Source organism: Coregonus lavaretus (genome assembly GCF_964263955.1).
Source record: "Coregonus lavaretus genome assembly, contig: HAP1_SCAFFOLD_236, whole genome shotgun sequence".
In the NCBI taxonomy this organism is placed as follows: domain Eukaryota; kingdom Metazoa; phylum Chordata; class Actinopteri; order Salmoniformes; family Salmonidae; genus Coregonus; species Coregonus lavaretus.
In genome coordinates, this window is record NW_028163050.1 from 341902 (window position 1) to 366901 (window position 25000).

Below are 25000 nucleotides of genomic sequence, written 5' to 3' on the forward strand. Positions count from 1 at the left end.
TGTACACAGCCCATCTGAAATTAGCCCACCCAACTACCTCATCCCTATATTGTTATTTATTTTGCTCTTTTGCACCCCAGTATCTCTATTTGCACATAATCTCTTGCACATCTAGCATTCCAGTGTTAATACTATTGTAATTATTCTGCACTATAGCCTATTTATTGCCTTACCTCCATAACTTGCTACATTTGCACACACTGTATATATATTTTCTGTTGTATTTCTGACTTTATGTTTTTTTTTACCCCATATGTAACTCTGTGTTGTTTTTATTGCACTACTTTGCTTTATCTTGGCCAGGTCGCAGTTGTAAATGAGAACCTGTTCTCAACTGGCTTACCTGGTTAAATAAAGGTGAAATAAAAATAAATAAAAATAAATATCAGATACCTATATCAGATACCTATATCAGATACCTACAGGCTATATCAGATACCTATATCAGATACCTACAGGCTATATCAGATACCTACAGGTCATATATGATACCTACAGGCTATATTTTACATTTTTTTACATTTTTAGTCATTTAGCAGACGCTCTTATCCAGAGCGACTTACAGTTAGTGAATACATTTATTTTTTTATACTGGCCCCCCATGGGAATCGAACCCACAACCCTGGCGTTGCAAACGCCATGCTCTATCAACTGAGCTACATCCCTGCCGGCCATTCCCTCCCCTACCCTGGACGACGCTGGGCCAATTGTGCGCCGCCCATGAGTCTCCCGGTCGCGGCCGGCTGCGACAGAGCCTGGATTCGAACCAGGATCTCTAGTGGCACAGCCTTAGACCACTGCGCCACTCAGGAGTATATCAGATACCTATATCAGATACCTACAGGCTATATCAGATACCTACAGGCTATATCAGATACATACAGGCTATATCAGATACCTACAGGCTATATCAGATACCTACAGGCTATATCAGATACCTATATCAGATACCTATATCAGATACCTACAGGCTATATCAGATACCTACAGTTCTTTCTTTGCAGATTGAATTTACAAATACACCCTTAGTATAAACCTGTCTTCTTTGGTTGTTTAGTACATGGCCTCACATGTGAATCCTTAAAGAGATGGGTGGGGCTATGGCTAAAGAGGGTGTGAACGATGCTGAATGGGTGTAGACAAAGAAGAGCTCTCCAGGTGGGTGTACCAAAACATTCAAGGGCCATTTACTCAAAGGTGAGGTTACAAGTTAATCAACTTTCAAAGCAGAATTACTTTCCCATTGTTCCTCAACTGTAGTGTATGATATACAATTTTCTAGCTCCGAGTCGCTACTTTTATCCAATGTAAAAAAAAACACAATTTCAAATGTTGCTACATAAGACCGAATCGAGCCGGTCGGTCACATTTGAAGACAGATTAGTATTTTCATTGTCTTCTCTTTACAGCAATAGCCATTTGCTTTCCAAACGGTTTTTCCCGCAATTGAACGTTGAAATATTGCAATTTCTATCGCATCACAACAACTATCTATTTGGTATTTGCAGCGTGTGCAGCCCAAACTGCAAGCGCTACCTTTCCTTCTGACTGTAGGCAATGAGATTTAAAACAATCCACAATTATTATTTTTTAGAAGGGGAACCTAATGATCCTGTAGAGGGGAACCTAATGATCCGGTAGAAGGCTAGGGGAACCTAATGATCCTGTAGAAGGCTAGGGGAACCTAATGATCCCGTAGAAGGCTAGGGGAACCTAATGATCCCGTAGAAGGCTAGGGGAACCTAATGATTCTGTAGAAGGGGAACCTAATGATCCCGTAGAAGGCTAGGGGAACCTAATGATCCCGTAGAAGGCTAGGGGAACCTAATGATCCGGTAGAAGGCTAGGGGAACCTAATGATCCCGTAGAAGGCTAGGGGAACCTAATGATCCCGTAGAAGGCTAGGGGAACCTAATGATCCCGTAGAAGGCTAGGGGAACCTAATGATCCTGGAGAAGGCTAGGGGAACCTAATGATCCCGTAGAAGGCTAGGGGAACCTAATGATCCCGTAGAAGGCTAGGGGAACCTAATGATCGCGTAGAAGGCTAGGGGAACCTAATGATCCTGGAGAAGGCTAGGGGAACCTAATGATCCTGTAGAAGGCTAGGGGAACCTAATGATCCCGTAGAAGGCTAGGGGAACCTAATGATCCTGTAGAAGGCTAGGGGAACCTAATGATCCGGTAGAAGGCTAGGGAAACCTAATGATCCCGTAGAAGGCTAGGGGAACCTAATGATCCGGTAGAAGGCTAGGGGAACCTAATGATCCCGTAGAAGGCTAGGGGAACCTAATGATCCCGTAGAAGGCTAGGGGAACCTAATGATTCTGTAGAAGGGGAACCTAATGATCCCGTAGAAGGCTAGGGGAACCTAATGATCCCGTAGAAGGCTAGGGGAACCTAATGATCCGGTAGAAGGCTAGGGGAACCTAATGATCCCGTAGAAGGCTAGGGGAACCTAATGATCCCGTAGAAGGCTAGGGGAACCTAATGATCCCGTAGAAGGCTAGGGGAACCTAATGATCCTGGAGAAGGCTAGGGGAACCTAATGATCCCGTAGAAGGCTAGGGGAACCTAATGATCCCGTAGAAGGCTAGGGGAACCTAATGATCGCGTAGAAGGCTAGGGGAACCTAATGATCCTGGAGAAGGCTAGGGGAACCTAATGATCCTGTAGAAGGCTAGGGGAACCTAATGATCCCGTAGAAGGCTAGGGGAACCTAATGATCCTGTAGAAGGCTAGGGGAACCTAATGATCCGGTAGAAGGCTAGGGAAACCTAATGATCCCGTAGAAGGCTAGGGGAACCTAATGATCCGGTAGAAGGCTAGGGGAACCTAATGATCCCGTAGAAGGCTAGGGGAACCTAATGATCCCGTAGAAGGCTAGGGGAACCTAATGATCCGGTAGAAGGCTAGGGGAACCTAATGATCCGGTAGAAGGCTAGGGGAACCTAATGATCCGGTAGAAGGCTAGGGGAACCTAATGATCCGGTAGAAGGCTAGGGGAACCTAATGATCCGGTAGAAGGCTAGGGGAACCTAATGATCCCGTAGAAGGCTAGGGGAACCTAATGATCCCGTAGAAGGCTAGGGGAACCTAATGATCCGGTAGAAGGCTAGGGGAACCTAATGATCCGGTAGAAGGCTAGGGGAACCTAATGATCCGGTAGAAGGCTAGGGGAACCTAATGATCCGGTAGAAGGCTAGGGGAACCTAATGATCCGGTAGAAGGCTAGGGGAACCTAATGATCCGGTAGAAGGCTAGGGGAACCTAATGATCCGGTAAAAGGCTAGGGGAACCTAATGATCCGGTAGAAGGCTAGGGGAACCTAATGATCCCGTAGAAGGCTAGGGGAACCTAATGATCCGGTAGAAGGCTAGGGGAACCTAATGATCCGGTAGAAGGCTAGGGGAACCTAATGATCCGGTAAAAGGCTAGGGGAACCTAATGATCCTGGGGCCAAATCATGCTTTAGTAGCCTATTTTGAAGAGGCACATTAAGGTCCTGGAGTGGCCTAGCCAGTCTCCACACCTTAATACCATAGAAAATCTGTGGAGGGAGCTGAAGGTTCGAGTTGCCAAACGTCAGCCTCAAAACCTTAATGACTTGGAGAAGATCTGCAAAGAGGAGTGGAACAAAATCCCTCCTGAGATGTGTGCAAACCTGGTGGCCAACTACAAGAAACGTCTGACCTCTGTGATTGCCAACAAGGGTTTTGCCACCAAGTACTAAGTCATGTTTTGCAGAGGGGTCAAATACTTATTTCCCTCATTAAAATGCAAATCAATTTATAATATTTTTGACATGCGTCTTTCTGGATTTTTTTGTTGGTATTCTGTCTCTCACTGTTCAAATAAACCTACCATTAAAATTATAGACTGATCATGTCTTTGTCAGTGGGCAAACGTACAAAATCAGCAGGGGATCAAATACTTATTTCCCCTCACTGTATATTTCGTCTTTTGTTGTTGTGAGTGGCAGGGGCTTGGTCCCTACTTGTAGGCTAGCACTTGAAGCTAATAAAATATATATATATATATATTTTTTAAGCACTACCTCACTGCTTTAGCACATGGCCACAGTCGCATGGGTTGACATGTGAATTCTTAAAGAGGTGGGTGGGCTTAAGAGGATGCTAAATGGGCGTAAAACAAAGAACAGCATTGTAGCTGGTCAATGTGAAAGGGGTGTCTTCACTATACATTACAGGGAATGTAATACTGTTAGCCTAATGTTTTACCTGATGGGGGAACTTAGTGAGAGAACTTTCAGAGAATCCATTTTTGGCAATTTGGTGAAAGTATTCCCAGTGATTAATGTAGAGGAAGTGTGTAAATCACAGCAACATGTTTGAAAGCCCTTTTCTCCTAAATGAGATTGTAAATGTGTCAACTTTTAAAGCATGTTTCCTCCAACCACAGTGTATGATACGCCATTTTGAAGCTGAGTCTTTACTTTTATACAAAGCAAATCACATAAAGGGATTTATTTTAATTTTTATGTCAACTTCATATTTGATCATCTCCAGCACCACCCCAACATCAACGTATGTAAAAAAATAGCGTGTTTCTACGTTTCATAGTATATACCCTGGGATTGCATAGAAATGCGTCTAATCCTTTATACTGTAGCCTACATGTTTTAGTGTTCCATGTTGTTGTGTCTTGTATGTACCATTCCTCACCACACATGAAGTTCCCGCCCAGGAAATAAAAGTGATTTGGATTGGCAGAGAGGCTTGGAAGTGTTTGTTATTGGTCTATTAACCAATTTACCAGATGATGATGTCACCTGGGAAATACAAAACTCCCGCCCATTCAAACCTGCTGATTAGAAGGTCCTGTGTAGATAGTTGCTGGTTGAAAAAACAAAAACAAAATCAGGAATAACACAGATAAATAGATTTAAATCACACTGACTGCACTGGGCCTTTAAATTTACAGAAGATCAATGATTAATCCCAAACTAAATATAAGTGTTGATACTAGTGGGCAGGAGTCTTCAACATTGGGTTTTGACGCAGCAAACCCATTAGCTACACATGTATACATCACATTGATCCATTACAATAGTCAGCCTCCCCATCCATTAGCTATAGTCCCATGCCAAAAATACCACTTTTCTCCTGTCCTGACTCCTGGGTTCGTCCCAAATGGCACCCTATTCCTTATATACATTATAGTCATTTTGCAGACGCTCTTATCCAGAGCGACTTACAGTTAGTGAGTGCATACCTTATATTTTTTTCATACTGGCCCCCCGTGGGAATCGAACCCACAACCCTGGCGTTACAAAACGCCATGCTCTACCAACTGAGCTACATCCCTACCCTGGACGACGCTGGGCCAATTGTGCGCCGCCCCATGGGTCACCCGGTCGCGGCCGGCTACGACAGAGCCTGGATACAGACCACTACTTTTGACCAGAGAACGTATTGCGATACATAGCCAGGAATAGAGTGGCATTTCGTGGGCACCTCGAATCCAGGCAACACTGACAACTTTCCTATCCCAGTCTTTGAGTAAAGACACATGAGCCGATTCTCTACATTCAGCTACTTCTATGTCAATATGAATAACAGCCACTGCCTAGTCTCGTAAAACTAGTAGCTAGCTACCAGCAATTAATTTCAGTTAATGTAATGTGCACATGAGCAGCTAGAACACATTGCCTACAGGAAAAACAATCACTAAATCTGATTTAGTGTGTGGCTGAACTCTGTCTAGAGAAGTTTGTGCCTGAGACAGAAACGGGACTGTACTAAAATGTTCCTCTACCTCATAGAGTTGAGTATAATCGGCCTCTACCTCGTAGAGTTGAGTATAATCGGCCTCTACCTCGTAGAGTTGAGTATAATCGGCCTCTACCTCGTAGAGTTGAGTATAATCGGCCTCTACCTCGTAGAGTTGAGTATAATCGGCCTCTACCTCGTAGAGTTGAGTATAATCGGCCTCTACCTCGTAGAGTTGAGTATAATCGGCCTCTACCTCGTAGAGTTGAGTATAATCGGCCTCTACCTCGTAGAGTTGAGTATAATCGGCCTCTACCTCGTAGAGTTGAGTATAATCGGCCTCTACCTCGTAGAGTTGAGTATAATCGGCCTCTACCTCGTAGAGTTGAGTATAATCGGCCTCTACCTCGTAGAGTTGAGTATAATCGGCCTCTACCTCGTAGAGTTGAGTATAATCGGCCTCTACCTCGTAGAGTTGAGTATAATCGGCCTCTACCTCGTAGAGTTGAGTATAATCGGCCTCTACCTCGTAGAGTTGAGTATAATCGGCCTCTACCTCGTAGAGTTGAGTATAATCGGCCTCTACCTCGTAGAGTTGAGTATAATCGGCCTCTACCTCGTAGAGTTGAGTATAATCGGCCTCTACCTCGTAGAGTTGAGTATAATCGGCCTCTACCTCGTAGAGTTGAGTATAATCGGCCTCTACCTCGTAGAGTTGAGTATAATCGGCCTCTACCTCGTAGAGTTGAGTATAATCGGCCTCTACCTCGTAGAGTTGAGTATAATCGGCCTCTACCTCGTAGAGTTGAGTATAATCGGCCTCTCCTCCTCTACCTCGTAGAGTTGAGTATAATCGGCCTCTACCTCGTAGAGTTGAGTATAATCGGCCTCTACCTCGTAGAGTTGAGTATAATCGGCCTCTACCTCGTAGAGTTGAGTATAATCGGCCTCTACCTCGTAGAGTTGAGTATAATCGGCCTCTAACTCCCCATCAAATGGGGGAAACGGTGCTTTCTCCCGCTGCCTATCACCGTAATGAAAATGACACCGTTAACGGATTTCCTTAGCCACAAGAGCAGGTACTAGATCGCTATCAAACAAGCTAAATCTACGAATTAGGTAGGTAGATGTAAAGTAACGTTAGCTATCTACCTACTGTAGATAATGCAGCATCAGAAAGACAAGGAAGCGCTGAAAAACACCAGTCTAGACAAAGAAACAGCATCAACCAGTATCTTTGGTAGTATCTTACAAATAGTTAGCTAACAACTGTAACTAGTTACATGTTTGTTAACTAACGTCACAGTGCCCACTCAACCTTGGCTAGGTAACTAGTCAGCTGACGTTAGCTAGCAAACTAATCGATGTTTAGCTAGCCATCTAGCTCACGGTGGCTAGCTAGTTAGTTATCCTGGTCGAGGTTAGAGGAATTATAAATTCACTATATCGGCATAGATAGCTAGTTAGTAGCAGCTTGCTATATATATATATATTTGACAACTTTGAGTTAACTACCGTTAGCTTGCTGATTTGTCTTAAGCGACATAGCTAACTAGCTGACTAAACTCAACGATTTACAATGGAGTTGAGCGGACTGGAGCTCCGACATCAAGTTTTTATCAAAAACTACTGATTTCAGCACACAAATATGCCGCAATTACGCAGAACAGTGTCGTGTGTAATTGCAGACTATTTTTTGGGTGCTGAAATCAGTAGTTTTTTTATTTTAAAAAACGTAATTTGATGTGATTCAGAGTTCCTGTCTGCCCACACTAGTCGCTGCTCAACTCATCGTATATGGTGGAGGTGAGTTAAATCCGCTACTAGCTAGCTAAATACATATGCAATACTTACACATAGATGATGGACATGAAGTGCATAAACCACAGCACGATAAATAGAATGAATCCAAAGACGGAGAGCCCTTGCATGGCAAGATCCAGAAGGGCCATGGTTGTGGCTACGCTACAGCCCGTTGTTGTGGCTACACCACGGGTGTAAATATCCACGCAGACCGGAGAGCGGTTTTCGCCCGAGGTAGAGAATCTGAGGCGGGGTACGAACTGGGCGGGGTACGGTCCTTCCGCCCATGACGACGGTAGTCTGCTGACTGAACAACACCTCCAGCTCTAGACTAAAGAACCACGTCTCTCGTCTACTACTACAGATCATCATCATCATAATAATAATCATAATAATCATAATAAGCCATTTAGCAGACGCTTTTATCCAAAGCGACTTACAGTCATGCGTGCATACATTTTATTGCGCTATATAATACAATACAACTTGTGTGAGAAAGCATGTCAATGCATTCCTTCTTTAGAACGATAGACTGTTGCAATATCATCAACAGTTGTAAATAATAATTGTAGGCCTGCCTATGTTGGAGAAAGGAGTTCCTTAGAGAAGGACTAGGTTACATTTTAGGTTGCAGAAGCTGTAAAGTTTAATTTTGCATAACAGAAAAAAAGCTTTTTGTGTTTCCACAGTCAAGTTTCCTGTTATCTTTATGAACAGATCATTTAATTCAAGACCTTATCAAAAACTGCCTTGTATTCATGGAATGCATGACTTGTAATTGGGAATGTACTCCAGCAATACTTGCACCCATTGAGCATTTCCAAAAAAACACACACACACACACACACACACACACACTTCCTCGTACATGTTGTGTAACACCAGAGATTTCCATTGTCAATGAGAGTGAGACAATACTCAGCACATAAGAGATATTAGCATAATAAGTATCGGTGTGAACATACAGCCAGAGGGGAGACGCTCCGGTCACATGATGCCATAAGGACACATATCCATGGGGACAAGAGTGGAGTGCATCATTCATATAGAAAGCATTGGGTGTCATGCACAATTATAAAAAGGAGTTGTGGGTGTGAATGTGTTGGTGCGAAGTCTACACATTCAGTATACAATAGGCCATGAATTAATCATACAAAATCATTTCCCATAAACAGCCAATTGAGAACTTTTTTTGTGACACATGAAACATTCATGAATGAATTAACACACAAACTGGCCACATGTGAGCGAAGCAAGTTAAGACATACAATTCAAGAGTACAAAATATTTCAACAATACCAAATAACAGACAGGTAATAATCGATGAAAATGAATCAATACAGCACGTTGGTTTAATGTACATAACCTTCATCCATAAAGCATGTTGGTTTAATGTACATAACCTTCATCCATACAGCATGTTGGTTTAATGCTAACTGTGCCACTAGATCCTGGTTCGAATCCAGGCTCTGTCGCAGCCGGCCGCGACCGGGAGACTCATGGGCGGCGCACAATTGGCCCAGCGTCGTCCAGGGTAGGGGAGGGAATGGCCGGCAGGGATGTAGCTCAGTTGATAGAGCATGGCGTTTGCAACGCCAGGGTTGTGGGTTCGATTCCCACGGGGGGCCAGTATAAAAAAATATGTATTCACTAACTGTAAGTCGCTCTGGATAAGAGCGTCTGCTAAATGACTAAAATGTATATGTAAATGCAATGTACATAACCTGGACAATGAGACGGAACTGGGGTACAGGGTACAGGGTACACACTAACTGTGGAAAAGGTTGTCTCATTCTGAGGACAATAGGTGTTACAACAACAGGAAATCTCCCCAGATAATTTAGTTCCTCAAAAGTAGATGAATGGTCCCTTGACCCGAGCAAGCGAGCGTCTTTCGCGGTCTGCCTAGATGACGTGTGGGGCTTAACACCCTCACAGACACACACACCCCCAGCAACAGGCCTTAGCCAGGACAACAGCTTCATCACCCCCAGCAACAGGCCTTAGCCAGGACAACAGCTTCATCACCCCCAGCAACAGGCCGTAGCCAGGACAACAGCTTCATCACCCCCAGCAACAGGCCTTAGCCAGGACAACAGCTTCATCACCCCCAGCAACAGGCCGTAGCCAGGACAACAGCTTCATCACCCCCAGCAACAGGCCGTAGCCAGGACAACAGCTTCATCACCCCCAGCAACAGGCCGTAGCCAGGACAACAGCTTCATCACCCCCAGCAACAGGCCGTAGCCAGGACAACAGCTTCATCACCCCCAGCAACAGGCCGTAGCCAGGACAACAGCTTCATCACCCCCAGCAACAGGCCTTAGCCAGGACAACAGCTTCATCATTAGCAGGGTGTAACACTAACGCTCTGGTTTCAGTAGATTGAGAGGAACCGGTTCTTTCCCTTCCGACTAGCAGACATCATGTCCATACTTCTCTAAAACTAGGTTCCTATGCTACACACGCAGAACAGTTCGAAACAGGCCCATATCCATGCAAACACAATCCCATCTCATATGATCCAGATATACTCAATCATCTGAGAATGAATGCCTAAGCAACTAGGCTTAAAGAAAGAGCTTCTAGTACACAAGCATGATAAAGGTTTAACAGACATTTCCGTCACAAGCATGTTGGTTTAGTGTACATAACCTTCATCCATACAGCATGTTGGTTTAATGTACATAACCTTCATCCATACAGCATGTTGGTTTAATGTACATAACCTTCATCCATACAGCATGTTGGTTTAATGTACATAACCTTCATCCATACAGCATGTTGGTTTAATGTACATAACCTTCATCCATACAGCATGTTGGTTTAATGTACATAACCTTCATCCATAAAGCATGTTGGTTTAATGTACATAACCTTCATCCATACAGCATGTTGGTTTAATGTCCATAACCTTCATCCATACAGCATGTTGGTTTAATGTCCATAACCTTCATCCATAAAGCATGTTGGTTTAATGTACATAACCTTCATCCATACAGCATGTTGGTTTAATGTCCATAACCTTCATCCATACAGCATGTTGGTTTAATGTCCATAACCTTCATCCATACAGCATGTTGGTTTGTTTACTAAAATAAACGTTCCCTTTCTGGTGCTCTTAAACAACCTCTGTGGATATCTGACGCAAGAATATTGATTCCTGTAGTAACACTCAGACTTTGTCCTGTAAAATAATCTCACCCCTTCTCCATAAAATAATTCTAAACTTATTAAAGCCCATTCAACAGTGTCCGTCTTACTGTTTTACAGCATGTTGTTTTGACCGGGATTGACCGGCCATATTCCAATGAAATGCTGTATATAATGGAACAGACGATTTATGGATTTACTATTGTTTTTAGCTACATAGCAACTTAGCCTCTGGCTAGTAAGAGTTTTATGATACTAAAGGTGTCCATCTTGTGGTGGATTGAAGGTGTTGCAGTATTTAATTAATAATAATAATAATAATAATAATAATGCCATTTAGCAGATGCTTTTATCCAAAGTGACTTACAGTCATGTGTGCATACATTTTTACGTATGGGTGGTCCCGGGGATCAAACCCACTACCCTGGCGTTACAAGCGCCATGCTCTACCAATTGAGCTACAGAGGACCACTATTTGCCATTGAGTTGGTTACAAGCCTGGCAAGAAGAAAGAGGCGCTGAAAAGTCTCCAGTTTTGAGTGAGGATAGCCTGCATTAAAAAAGAAGTAAGAACATAAGTGGAGAAAACCACTCAAAACCAAACCCGATGGAGGAAGTGTGAATGACCTATGACCTATGACCTATGCTCTCCAAAGAGCAAAAATAAGTCAGACTTTTCTTCTTATTTTTGTTGTTGTATTTTACCCCCTTTTTCTCCACAATTTCGTGATATCCAATTGCGATCCAATTACGATTTTGTCTCATCGCTAAAATTCCCCAACGGGCTCGATAAATACGTCCTAGATTTTTTTTTTAAATAGCCTTTATTCCAATGCATTAGATTTATCCGTTGATTTATCATTGTTTGCTTTTGTCAGTCGGCAGTTTAGAGCGCTCATTTCTTTGTTTTACAGGTGCGTGTGGGTATTGGTGTTCTCCGTGCTGTCAGTGGCCTCAAGAGGTAGATCATTTATTTAGCTCTATTCTTTTCTATCAATATTTGTTTTCTTTCCTGGATCAGCTGATGATGGTCGACAATATCACTAGACAACTAGCCTACAACTAGACACCAATATCACTAGACAACAGCTATACACCAATATCACTAGACAACTAGCCTACAGCTATACACCAATATCACTAGACAACTAGCCTCCAGCTATACACCAATATCACTAGACAACTAGCCTCCAGCTATACACCAATATCACTAGACAACTAGCCTCCAGCTCTACACCAATATCACTAGACAACTAGCCTCCAGCTATACACCAATATCACTAGACAACTAGCCTACAGCTCTACACCAATATCACTAGAGAACTAGCCTCCAGCTCTACACCAATATCACTAGACAACTAGCCTACAGCTATACACCAATATCACTAGACAACTAGCCTACAGCTCTACACCAATATCACTAGACAACTAGCCTACAGCTATACACCAATATCACTAGACAACTAGCCTCCAGCTCTACACCAATATCACTAGACAACTAGCCTACAGCCATACACCAATATCACTAGACAACTAGCCTCCAGCTATACACCAATATCACTAGACAACAACTATACACCAATATCACTAGACAACTAGCCTCCAGCTCTACACCAATATCACTAGACAACTAGCCTACAGCTATACACCAATATCACTAGACAACTAGCCTCCAGCTATACACCAATATCACTAGACAACTAGCCTACAGCTATACACCAATATCATTAGACAACTAGCCTACAACTATACACCAATATCACTAGACAACTAGCCTACAGCTATACACCAATATCACTAGACAACTAGCATACAGCTATACACCAATATCACTAGACAACTAGCCTACAGCTCTACACCAATATCACTAGACAACTAGCCTACAGCTATACACCAATATCACTAGACAACTAGCCTACAGCTCTACACCAATATCACTAGACAACTAGCCTACAGCTATATACCAATATCACTAGACAACTAGCCTCCAGCTATACACCAATATCACTAGACAACTAGCCTACAACTATACACCAATATCACTAGACAACTAGCCTACAGCTATACACCAATATCACTAGACAACTAGCCTCCAGCTATACACCAATATCACTAGACAACTAGCCTACAGCTATACACCAATATCACTAGACAACTAGCCTACAGCTCTACACCAATATCACTAGACAACTAGCCTACAGCCATACACCAATATCACTAGACAACTAGCCTCCAGCTATACACCAATATCACTAGACAACTAGCCTACAACTATACACCAATATCACTAGACAACTAGCCTCCAGCTATACACCAATATCACTAGACAACTAGCCTACAGCTATACACCAATATCACTAGACAACTAGCCTACAGCTCTACACCAATATCACTAGACAACTAGCCTACAGCCATACACCAATATCACTAGACAACTAGCCTCCAGCTATACACCAATATCACTAGACAACTAGCCTACAGCTATACACCAATATCACTAGACAACTAGCCTACAGCTATACACCAATATCACTAGACAACTAGCCTACAGCTATACACCAATATCACTAGACAACTAGCCTACAGCTCTACACCAATATCACTAGACAACTAGCCTACAACTATACACCAATATCACCAGACAACTAGCCTACAGCTCTACACCAATATCACTAGACAACTAGCCTACAGCTCTACACCAATATCACTAGACAACTAGCCTACAGCCATACACCAATATCACTAGACAACTAGCCTCCAGCTATACACCAATATCACTAGACAACTAGCCTACAACTATACACCAATATCACTAGACAACTAGCCTACAGCTATACACCAATATCACTAGACAACTAGCCTACAACTATACACCAATATCACTAGACAACTAGCCTACAGCTATACACCAATATCACTAGACAACTAGCCTACAGCTATACACCAATATCACTAGACAACTAGCCTACAACTATACACCAATATCACTAGACAACTAGCCTACAGCTATACACCAATATCATTAGACAACTAGCCTACAGCTATACACCAATATCACCAGACAACTAGCCTACAGCTATACACCAATATCACTAGACAACTAGCCTATAACTATACACCAATATCACTAGACAACTAGCCTCCAGCTATACACCAATATCACTAGACAACTAGCATACAGCTCTACACCAATATCACTAGACAACTAGCCTACAGCTCTACACCAATATCACTAGACAACAGCTATACACCAATATCACTAGACAACTAGCCTACAACTAGATACCAATATCACTAGACAACTAGCCTCCAGCTATACACCAATATCACTAGACAACTAGCCTCCAGCTATACACCAATATCACTAGACAACTAGCATACAGCTCTACACCAATATCACTAGACAACTAGCCTACAGCTATACACCAATATCACTAGACAACTAGCCTCCAGCTATACACCAATATCACTAGACAACTAGCCTCCAGCTCTACACCAATATCACTAGACAACTAGCCTACAGCTCTACACCAATATCACTAGACAACTAGCCTACAGCCATACACCAATATCACTAGACAACTAGCATACAACTCTACACCAATATCACTAGACAACTAGCCTACAGCCATACACCAATATCACTAGACAACTAGCATACAACTATACACCAATATCACTAGACAACTAGCCTACAGCTATACACCAATATCACTAGACAACTAGCCTACAACTATACACCAATATCACTAGACAACTAGCCTACAGCCATACACCAATATCACTAGACAACTAGCATACAACTATACACCAATATCACTAGACAACTAGCATACAGCTATACACCAATATCACTAGACAACTAGCCTCCAGCTATACACCAATATCACTAGACAACTAGCCTACAGCTCTACACCAATATCACTAGACAACTAGCCTACAGCTATACACCAATATCACTAGACAACTAGCCTCCAGCTCTACACCAATATCACTAGACAACTAGCCTACAGCTATACACCAATATCACTAGACAACTAGCCTACAGCCATACACCAATATCACTAGACAACTAGCCTACAGCTCTACACCAATATCACTAGACAACTAGCCTACAGCTATACACCAATATCACTAGACAACTAGCCTACAGCTCTACACCAATATCACTAGACAACTAGCCTACAGCTCTACACCAATATCACTAGACAACTAGCCTACAGCCATACACCAATATCACTAGACAACTAGCCTACAGCTCTACACCAATATCACTAGACAACTAGCCTACAGCTCTACACCAATATCACTAGACAACTAGCCTACAGCTATACACCAATATCACTAGACAACTAGCCTACAACTCTACACCAATATCACTAGACAACTAGCCTACAGCTCTACACCAATATCACTAGACAACTAGCCTACAGCTCTACACCAATATCACTAGACAACTAGCATACAACTATACACCAATATCACTAGACAACTAGCCTACAACTATACACCAATATCACTAGACAACTAGCCTACAGCTATACACCAATATCACTAGACAACTAGCCTACAGCTATACACCAATATCACTAGACAACTAGCATACAACTATACACCAATATCACTAGACAACTAGCCTACAGCTATACACCAATATCACTAGACAACTAGCCTACAGCTCTACACCAATATCACTAGACAACTAGCCTACAGCTATACACCAATATCACTAGACAACTAGCCTACAGCTATACACCAATATCACTAGACAACTAGCCTACAGCTATACACCAATATCACTAGACAACTAGCATACAACTATACACCAATATCACTAGACAACTAGCATACAGCCATACACCAATATCACTAGACAACTAGCCTACAGCTATACACCAATATCACTAGACAACTAGCTATACACCAATATCACTAGACAACTAGCATACAACTATACACCAATATCACTAGACAACTAGCATACAGCCATACACCAATATCACTAGACAACTAGCCTACAGCTATACACCAATATCACTAGACAACTAGCATACAACTATACACCAATATCACTAGACAACTAGCCTACAACTATACACCAATATCACTAGACAACTAGCCTACAGCTCTACACCAATATCACTAGACAACTAGCCTACAACTATACACCAATATCACTAGACAACTAGCCTACAGCTCTACACCAATATCACTAGACAACAGCTATACACCAATATCACTAGACAACTAGCCTACAACTAGATACCAATATCACTAGACAACTAGCCTACAGCCATACACCAATATCACTAGACAACTAGCATACAACTATACACCAATATCACTAGACAACTAGCATACAACTATACACCAATATCACTAGACAACTAGCCTACAGCTATACACCAATATCACTAGACAACTAGCATACAGCTCTACACCAATATCACTAGACAACTAGCCTACAGCTATACACCAATATCACTAGACAACTAGCCTACAGCTATACACCAATATCACTAGACAACTAGCCTACAACTATACACCAATATCACTAGACAACTAGCCTACAGCTCTACACCAATATCACTAGACAACTAGCCTACAGCCATACACCAATATCACTAGACAACTAGCCTACAGCTATACACCAATATCACTAGACAACTAGCCTACAGCTATACACCAATATCACTAGACAACTAGCCTACAGCCATACACCAATATCACTAGACAACTAGCCTACAAGCCATACACCAATATCACTAGACAACTAGCCTACAGCTCTACACCAATATCACTAGACAACTAGCCTACAGCTATACACCAATATCACTAGACAACAGCTATACACCAATATCACTAGACAACTAGCCTACAGCTCTACACCAATATCACTAGACAACTAGCCTACAGCCATACACCAATATCACTAGACAACTAGCCTACAGCTCTACACCAATATCACTAGACAACTAGCCTACAGCTATACACCAATATCACTAGACAACTAGCCTACAGCCATACACCAATATCACTAGACAACTAGCCTACAGCTCTACACCAATATCACTAGACAACTAGCCTACAGCTCTACACCAATATCACTAGACGACTAGCCTATAACTATACACCAATATCACTAGACAACTAGCCTACAGCCATACACCAATATCACTAGACAACTAGCCTCCAGCTATACACCAATATCACTAGACAACTAGCATACAGCTATACACCAATATCACTAGACAACTAGCCTACAGCTATACACCAATATCACTAGACAACTAGCCTACAGCCATACACCAATATCACTAGACAACTAGCCTACAGCTCTACACCAATATCACTAGACAACTAGCCTACAGCTATACACCAATATCACTAGACAACTAGCATACAACTATACACCAATATCACTAGACAACTAGCATACAGCCATACACCAATATCACTAGACAACTAGCCTACAACTATACACCAATATCACTAGACAACTAGCCTACAGCTATACACCAATATCACTAGACAACTAGCCTACAGCCATACACCAATATCACTAGACAACTAGCCTACAGCTCTACACCAATATCACTAGACAACTAGCCTACAGCTCTACACCAATATCACTAGACAACTAGCATACAACTCTACACCAATATCACTAGACAACTAGCCTACAGCTCTACACCAATATCACTAGACAACTAGCCTACAGCTCTACACCAATATCACTAGACAACTAGCATACAACTCTACACCAATATCACTAGACAACTAGCCTACAGCTCTACACCAATATCACTAGACAACTAGCCTACAGCTCTACACCAATATCACTAGACAACTAGCATACAACTCTACACCAATATCACTAGACAACTAGCATACAACTCTACACCAATATCACTAGACAACTAGCCTACAGCTCTACACCAATATCACTAGACAACTAGCATACAACTATACACCAATATCACTAGACAACTAGCATACAGCCATACACCAATATCACTAGACAACTAGCCTACAGCTATACACCAATATCACTAGACAACTAGCTATACACCAATATCACTAGACAACTAGCATACAACTATACACCAATATCACTAGACAACTAGCATACAGCCATACACCAATATCACTAGACAACTAGCCTACAGCTATACACCAATATCACTAGACAACTAGCATACAACTATACACCAATATCACTAGACAACTAGCATACAGCCATACACCAATATCACTAGACAACTAGCCTATAACTATACACCAATATCACTAGACAACTAGCCTACAGCTCTACACCAATATCACTAGACAACTAGCCTCCAGCTCTACACCAATATCACTAGACAACTAGCCTACAGCTATACACCAATATCACTAGACAACTAGCCTACAGCTCTACACCAATATCACTAGACAACTAGCCTCCAGCTCTACACCAATATCACTAGACAACTAGCCTACAGCTATACACCAATATCACTAGACAACTAGCCTCCAGCTCTACACCAATATCACTAGACAACTAGCCTACAGCTATACACCAATATCACTAGACAACTAGCATACAGCCATACACCAATATCACTAGACAACTAGCCTACAGCTATACACCAATATCACTAGACAACTAGCATACAACTATACACCAATATCACTAGACAACTAGCATACAGCCATACACCAATATCACTAGACAACTAGCCTATAACTATACACCAATATCACTAGACAACTAGCCTACAGCTCTACACCAATATCACTAGACAACTAGCCTACAGCTCTACACCAATATCACTAGACAACTAGCCTACAGCTCTACACCAATATCACTAGACAACTAGCCTACAGCTCTACACCAATATCACTAGACAACTAGCCTACAGCTCTACACCAATATCACTAGACAACTAGCCTACAGCTCTACACCAATATCACTAGACAACTAGCCTCCAGCTATACACCAATATCACTAGACAACTAGCCTCCAGCTCTACACCAATATCACTAGACAACTAGCCTACAGCTCTACACCAATATCACTAGACAACTAGCCTCCAGCTATACACCAATATCACTAGACAACTAGCCTACAGCTCTACACCAATATCACTAGACAACTAGCCTACAGCTCTACACCAATATCACTAGACAACTAGCCTACAGCTATACACCAATATCACTAGACAACTAGCCTACAGCTCTACACCAATATCACTAGACAACTAGCCTACAGCTCTACACCAATATCACTAGACAACTAGTCTACAGCTATACACCAATATCACTAGACAACTAGCCTACAACTATACACCAATATCACTAGACAACTAGCTATACACCAATATCACTAGACAACTAGCCTACAGCTATACACCAATATCACTAGACAACTAGCCTACAGCTCTACACCAATATCACTAGACAACTAGCCTACAGCTCTACACCAATATCACTAGACAACTAGTCTACAGCTATACACCAATATCACTAGACAACTAGCCTCCAGCTATACACCAATATCACTAGACAACTAGCCTACAGCTATACACCAATATCACTAGACAACTAGCCTACAGCTATACACCAATATCACTAGACAACTAGCCTCCAGCTATACACCAATATCACTAGACAACTAGCCTACAGCTATACACCAATATCACTAGACAACTAGCCTACAGCTATACACCAATATCACTAGACAACTAGCCTACAACTATACACCAATATCACTATACACCAATATCACTAGACAACTAGCCTACAGCTCTACACCAATATCACTAGACAACTAGCCTCCAGCTATACACCAATATCACTAGACAACTAGCATACAGCTCTACACCAATATCACTAGACAACTAGCCTACAGCTCTACACCAATATCACTAGACAACTAGCCTACAACTATACACCAATATCACTAGACAACTAGCTATACACCAATATCACTAGACAACTAGCCTACAGCTCTACACCAATATCACTAGACAACTAGTCTACAGCTCTACACCAATATCACTAGACAACTAGCCTACAACTATACACCAATATCACCAGACAACTAGCCTACAGCTCTACACCAATATCACTAGACAACTAGTCTACAGCTCTACACCAATATCACCAGACAACTAGCCTACAGCTATACACCAATATCACTAGACAACTAGCCTACAGCTCTACACCAATATCACTAGACAACTAGTCTACAGCTCTACACCAATATCACCAGACAACTAGCCTACAGCTCTACACCAATATCACCAGACAACTAGCCTACAGCTATACACCAATATCACTAGACAACTAGCCTACAACTAGATACCAATATCACTAGACAACTAGCCTACAGCCATACACCAATATCACTAGACAACTAGCATACAACTATACACCAATATCACTAGACAACTAGCCTACAGCTATACACCAATATCACTAGACAACTAGCATACAGCTCTACACCAATATCACTAGACAACTAGCCTACAGCTCTACACCAATATCACTAGACAACTAGTCTACAGCTATACACCAATATCACTAGACAACTAGCCTACAACTATACACCAATATCACTAGACAACTAGCATACAACTATACACCAATATCACTAGACAACTAGCCTCCAGCTCTACACCAATATCACTAGACAACTAGCCTACAGCTATACACCAATATCACTAGACAACTAGCATACAGCTCTACACCAATATCACTAGACAACTAGCCTACAGCTATACACCAATATCACTAGACAACTAGCCTACAGCCATACACCAATATCACTAGACAACTAGCATACAACTATACACCAATATCACTAGACAACTAGCCTACAGCTCTACACCAATATCACTAGACAACTAGCCTACAACTATACACCAATATCACTAGACAACTAGCATACAGCTCTACACCAATATCACTAGACAACTAGCCTACAGCTATACACCAATATCACTAGACAACTAGCCTACAGCTCTACACCAATATCACTAGACAACTAGCCTACAACTATACACCAATATCACTAGACAACTAGCCTACAAGCCAGACACCAATATCACTAGACAACTAGCCTACAGCTATACACCAATATCACTAGACAACTAGCCTCCAGCTATACACCAATATCACTAGACAACTAGCCTACAGCCATACACCAATATCACTAGACAACTAGCATACAACTATACACCAATATCACTAGACAACTAGCCTACAGCTCTACACCAATATCACTAGACAACTAGCCTACAACTATACACCAATATCACTAGACAACTAGCATACAGCTCTACACCAATATCACTAGACAACTAGCCTACAGCTATACACCAATATCACTAGACAACTAGCCTACAGCTCTACACCAATATCACTAGACAACTAGCCTACAGCTCTACACCAATATCACTAGACAACTAGCCTACAGCTCTACACCAATATCACTAGACAACTAGCCTACAACTATACACCAATATCACTAGACAACTAGCCTACAGCTATACACCAATATCACTAGACAACTAGCATACAGCTCTACACCAATATCACTAGACAACTAGCCTACAGCTATACACCAATATCACTAGACAACTAGCCTACAGCTCTACACCAATATCACTAGACAACTAGCCTACAACTATACACCAATATCACTAGACAACTAGCATACAGCTATACACCAATATCACTAGACAACTAGCCTACAGCTATACACCAATATCACTAGACAACTAGCCTACAGCTATACACCAATATCACTAGACAACTAGCATACAACTATACACCAATATCACTAGACAACTAGCCTACAGCTCTACACCAATATCACTAGACAACTAGCCTACAACTATACACCAATATCACTAGACAACTAGCATACAGCTCTACACCAATATCACTAGACAACTAGCCTACAGCTATACACCAATATCACTAGACAACTAGCCTACAGCTCTACACCAATATCACTAGACAACTAGCCTACAGCTCTACACCAATATCACTAGACAACTAGCCTACAGCTCTACACCAATATCACTAGACAACTAGCCTACAACTATACACCAATATCACTAGACAACTAGCCTACAGCTATACACCAATATCACTAGACAACTAGCATACAGCTCTACACCAATATCACTAGACAACTAGCCTACAGCTATACACCAATATCACTAGACAACTAGCCTACAGCTCTACACCAATATCACTAGACAACTAGCCTACAACTATACACCAATATCACTAGACAACTAGCATACAGCTATACACCAATATCACTAGACAACTAGCCTACAGCTATACACCAATATCACTAGACAACTAGCCTACAGCTATACACCAATATCACTAGACAACTAGCCTACAGCTCTACACCAATATCACTAGACAACTAGCCTACAACTATACACCAATATCACTAGACAACTAGCCTACAACTAGATACCAATATCACTAGACAACTAGCCTACAGCTATACACCAATATCACTAGACAACTAGCCTACAGCTATACACCAATATCACTAGACAACTAGCATACAAGCCAGACACCAATATCACTAGACAACTAGCCTACAAGCCAGACACCAATGTGTATCTAATCCATCCAACAAGTATACGTTAATGACAGTAGACCTGTAGTTGACTCTTTCGGTCAGAAGCATTCGGCCTACATTATTTAGGATATGTGTGCCCGTGAGAACAGTTTTCACGGTGAAACATACTTCTATGTTACGTAGGCATAGTTATACTTACAGTGCATTTTCCGAGATCTCCAAGATCCAGGATTCATACGGGGTTTAAGTCGGTGCTTCGCTTGGACAGAAATAGGTTCCGCTACTCATTTTGGGTGTACTGTCTCTATTTGGGTGCAGGAGCTCCACAATACTGTTGAGCTAATATTCTATAAGAGGAACAGGAGCTCAAGCAGTAGAACATTTGAGCTCCTGCCCATGTCAAGCACTGGTTAAAGTTCAATGTTCTAATTCAATTGTTAAATGCTTAAGAATGACAAATAATGCTGTCATAAATGTCATTAATGTAAGGAAAGAAAGCTAGAATAGAAACAGTAGGTCTCAGCATCACTCCAAAGGACTAGACTAGAAACAGTAGGTCTACCTGAGACAATAGCTAGGGTGCGGCCAAAACGGTACCCCATATGAATGGGTGCACATAATTACCGTAAGTCCATTTGAATGGGGTTAAAAGTGCATATAATTACCGTAAGTCACTGAGATGATAGAAACACCAAGGTTGACAAATGACCAGAACGTCAATTTAGCTGAATGTTGTCATTTTGACAGCAGCCCTTTAATATCGTAAAATAATAATAACATAGCGTTTAGAATAAGAGACAGACAACTGTGCAAAAATATTCTTATTTAGCTTAGGCTACTCGATTAATAAACTGCCAGGGGGACTTCCTTTTCTATGTAGGAAGCATCCAGGCGAATTTTGGTTGACTGAAATATAAATGGAATTGACCCCCTCCCTCACATCACAGTGGATCACGCAATACATATACCTGAAATCTGTCTTTCCTTTATATGTTTCTAGTTGTGTTTATCTTACCTTAATCCGTTCCACACTGGCTTTGAGTTTTAGTTGTTCTACAAGTTGACGCATGTCTACAAGTTAGAATTATATGTCCTGTTGATTTCTTTCTTTAATTCGGCAGGGTTTGTTTGTCAAATTGTTTAAGGACTATTTGAAATATTGACGGGAATAAAACGGCACTTTCTGGTAAAAAATGTTTAACTTCCCAAACTTTTGATGTGGAAGCCACCAACGTCTGATGGGGAGGACCACTGAGGACGGGGCAGAAAGTAGTGATCAAATCAAAAGGTATTTGTCACATGCACCGAATACAACAGGTGAAATGCTTACTTACAAGCCCTTGTAATTTTGTAAAAAATAAAAATAATAAAGAGCAGCAGTAAAAGAACAGTCCAGTTAGCCAACGATTTATTATTTTTGAACGATATTTTTACTGACTCGAGAGTCATGATGACCCATGGGGCGGCCCAGCGTCGTCCAGGGTAGGGGAGGGAATGGCCGGCAGGGATGTAGCTCAGTTGGTAGAGCATGGCTTTTTGTAACGCCAGGGTTGTGGGTTCGATTCCCACGGGGGGCCAGTATGAAAAAAAATAAGGTATGCACTCACTAACTGTAAGTCGCTCTGGATAAGAGCGTCTGCTAAATGACTAAAAAATAAATAAATAAAAAATAGCCTTCCCGGGTAAGACAACGCATAGGAAGGAAGGCCTATTCCATTGTAACCCATAACAGACAGGTTTCCCATACCCAGATAAAGCACTTTCAGAAGTACGGTTAATCTGCGTCGGACGGGATAACAGTTAGGACCAGAGACGGACGATGAGCATCTATAATAACAGACTATACAACCCTGCCTAACCCTTGGGCTTCGTCCCAAATGGCACCCTATTCCCTACGTAGTGCACTAGTTTAGACCAGAAGTGGTGCACTATATAGGTAATAGGGTGCCAGTTAGGCCAAAGCCTTCGTTTTAACAACAGTTCCGCCAGGAAGGTTTTAAATACATCTTCTCATTCTTTCACACCATGAGATTTTCCTAGAGAGCTGAAAGATCATATTATGAAAGGCGTTACATATACCAGCAGAGGTTGGGACTAGAAGGTTCAAAAGAATACAAGATAAAAATCGCTGACACCATTCAAACCAATGAGGGTGTTCAGACACCATTCAAAACAATGAGGGGGTCAGACACCATTCAAACCAATGAGGGTGTTCAGACACCATTCAAACCAATGAGGGGTTCAGACACCATTCAAACCAATGAGGGGTTCAGACACCATTCAAACCAATGAGAGGTTCAGACACCATTCAAACCAATGAGGGGTTCAGATACCATTCAAACCAATGAGGGGTTCAGACACCATTCAAACCAATGAGGGTCTCAGACACCATTCAAACCAATGAGGGGTTCAGACACCATTCAAACCAATGAGGGGTTCAGACACCATTCAAACCAATGAGGGTTCAGAACTTTAAAGCCAATTATCTCAGAATCATATTTTTGCAGATAGACCCTTCTAGTCCCCATCTCTCGATATGCTGTATAAGGCTTCAATACATCTTATTATAGTTATACATTAGTACCTTTCACTGGCTTTAAACATCCCCAATTCAATATCTATAAAAATAATTATCCATACAAACAGGCATTATCATCAGTAGATGTATTCACAAACACTCAGATATGCAAACACAGTGTTTCTGTACAACACAGTGT

The 25000-nt window shown here is 41.8% G+C and overlaps 1 protein-coding gene across 1 annotated transcript in view; it reads right to left on the bottom strand.

Annotated features, from left to right (window-relative positions):
- The window catches only part of LOC311118552 (ceramide glucosyltransferase), a 54818-nt gene extending 47042 nt beyond the window's left edge, over positions 1-7776 (bottom strand). The window contains exon 1 of the mRNA XM_084193344.1: positions 7586-7776. Within this exon, the coding sequence (XP_084049470.1) occupies positions 7586-7683 (98 nt within the window). The 5' untranslated portion in view covers positions 7684-7776. The remainder of the gene's footprint in view (positions 1-7585) is intronic.
- Positions 7777-25000: the final 17224 nt, after the last annotated feature.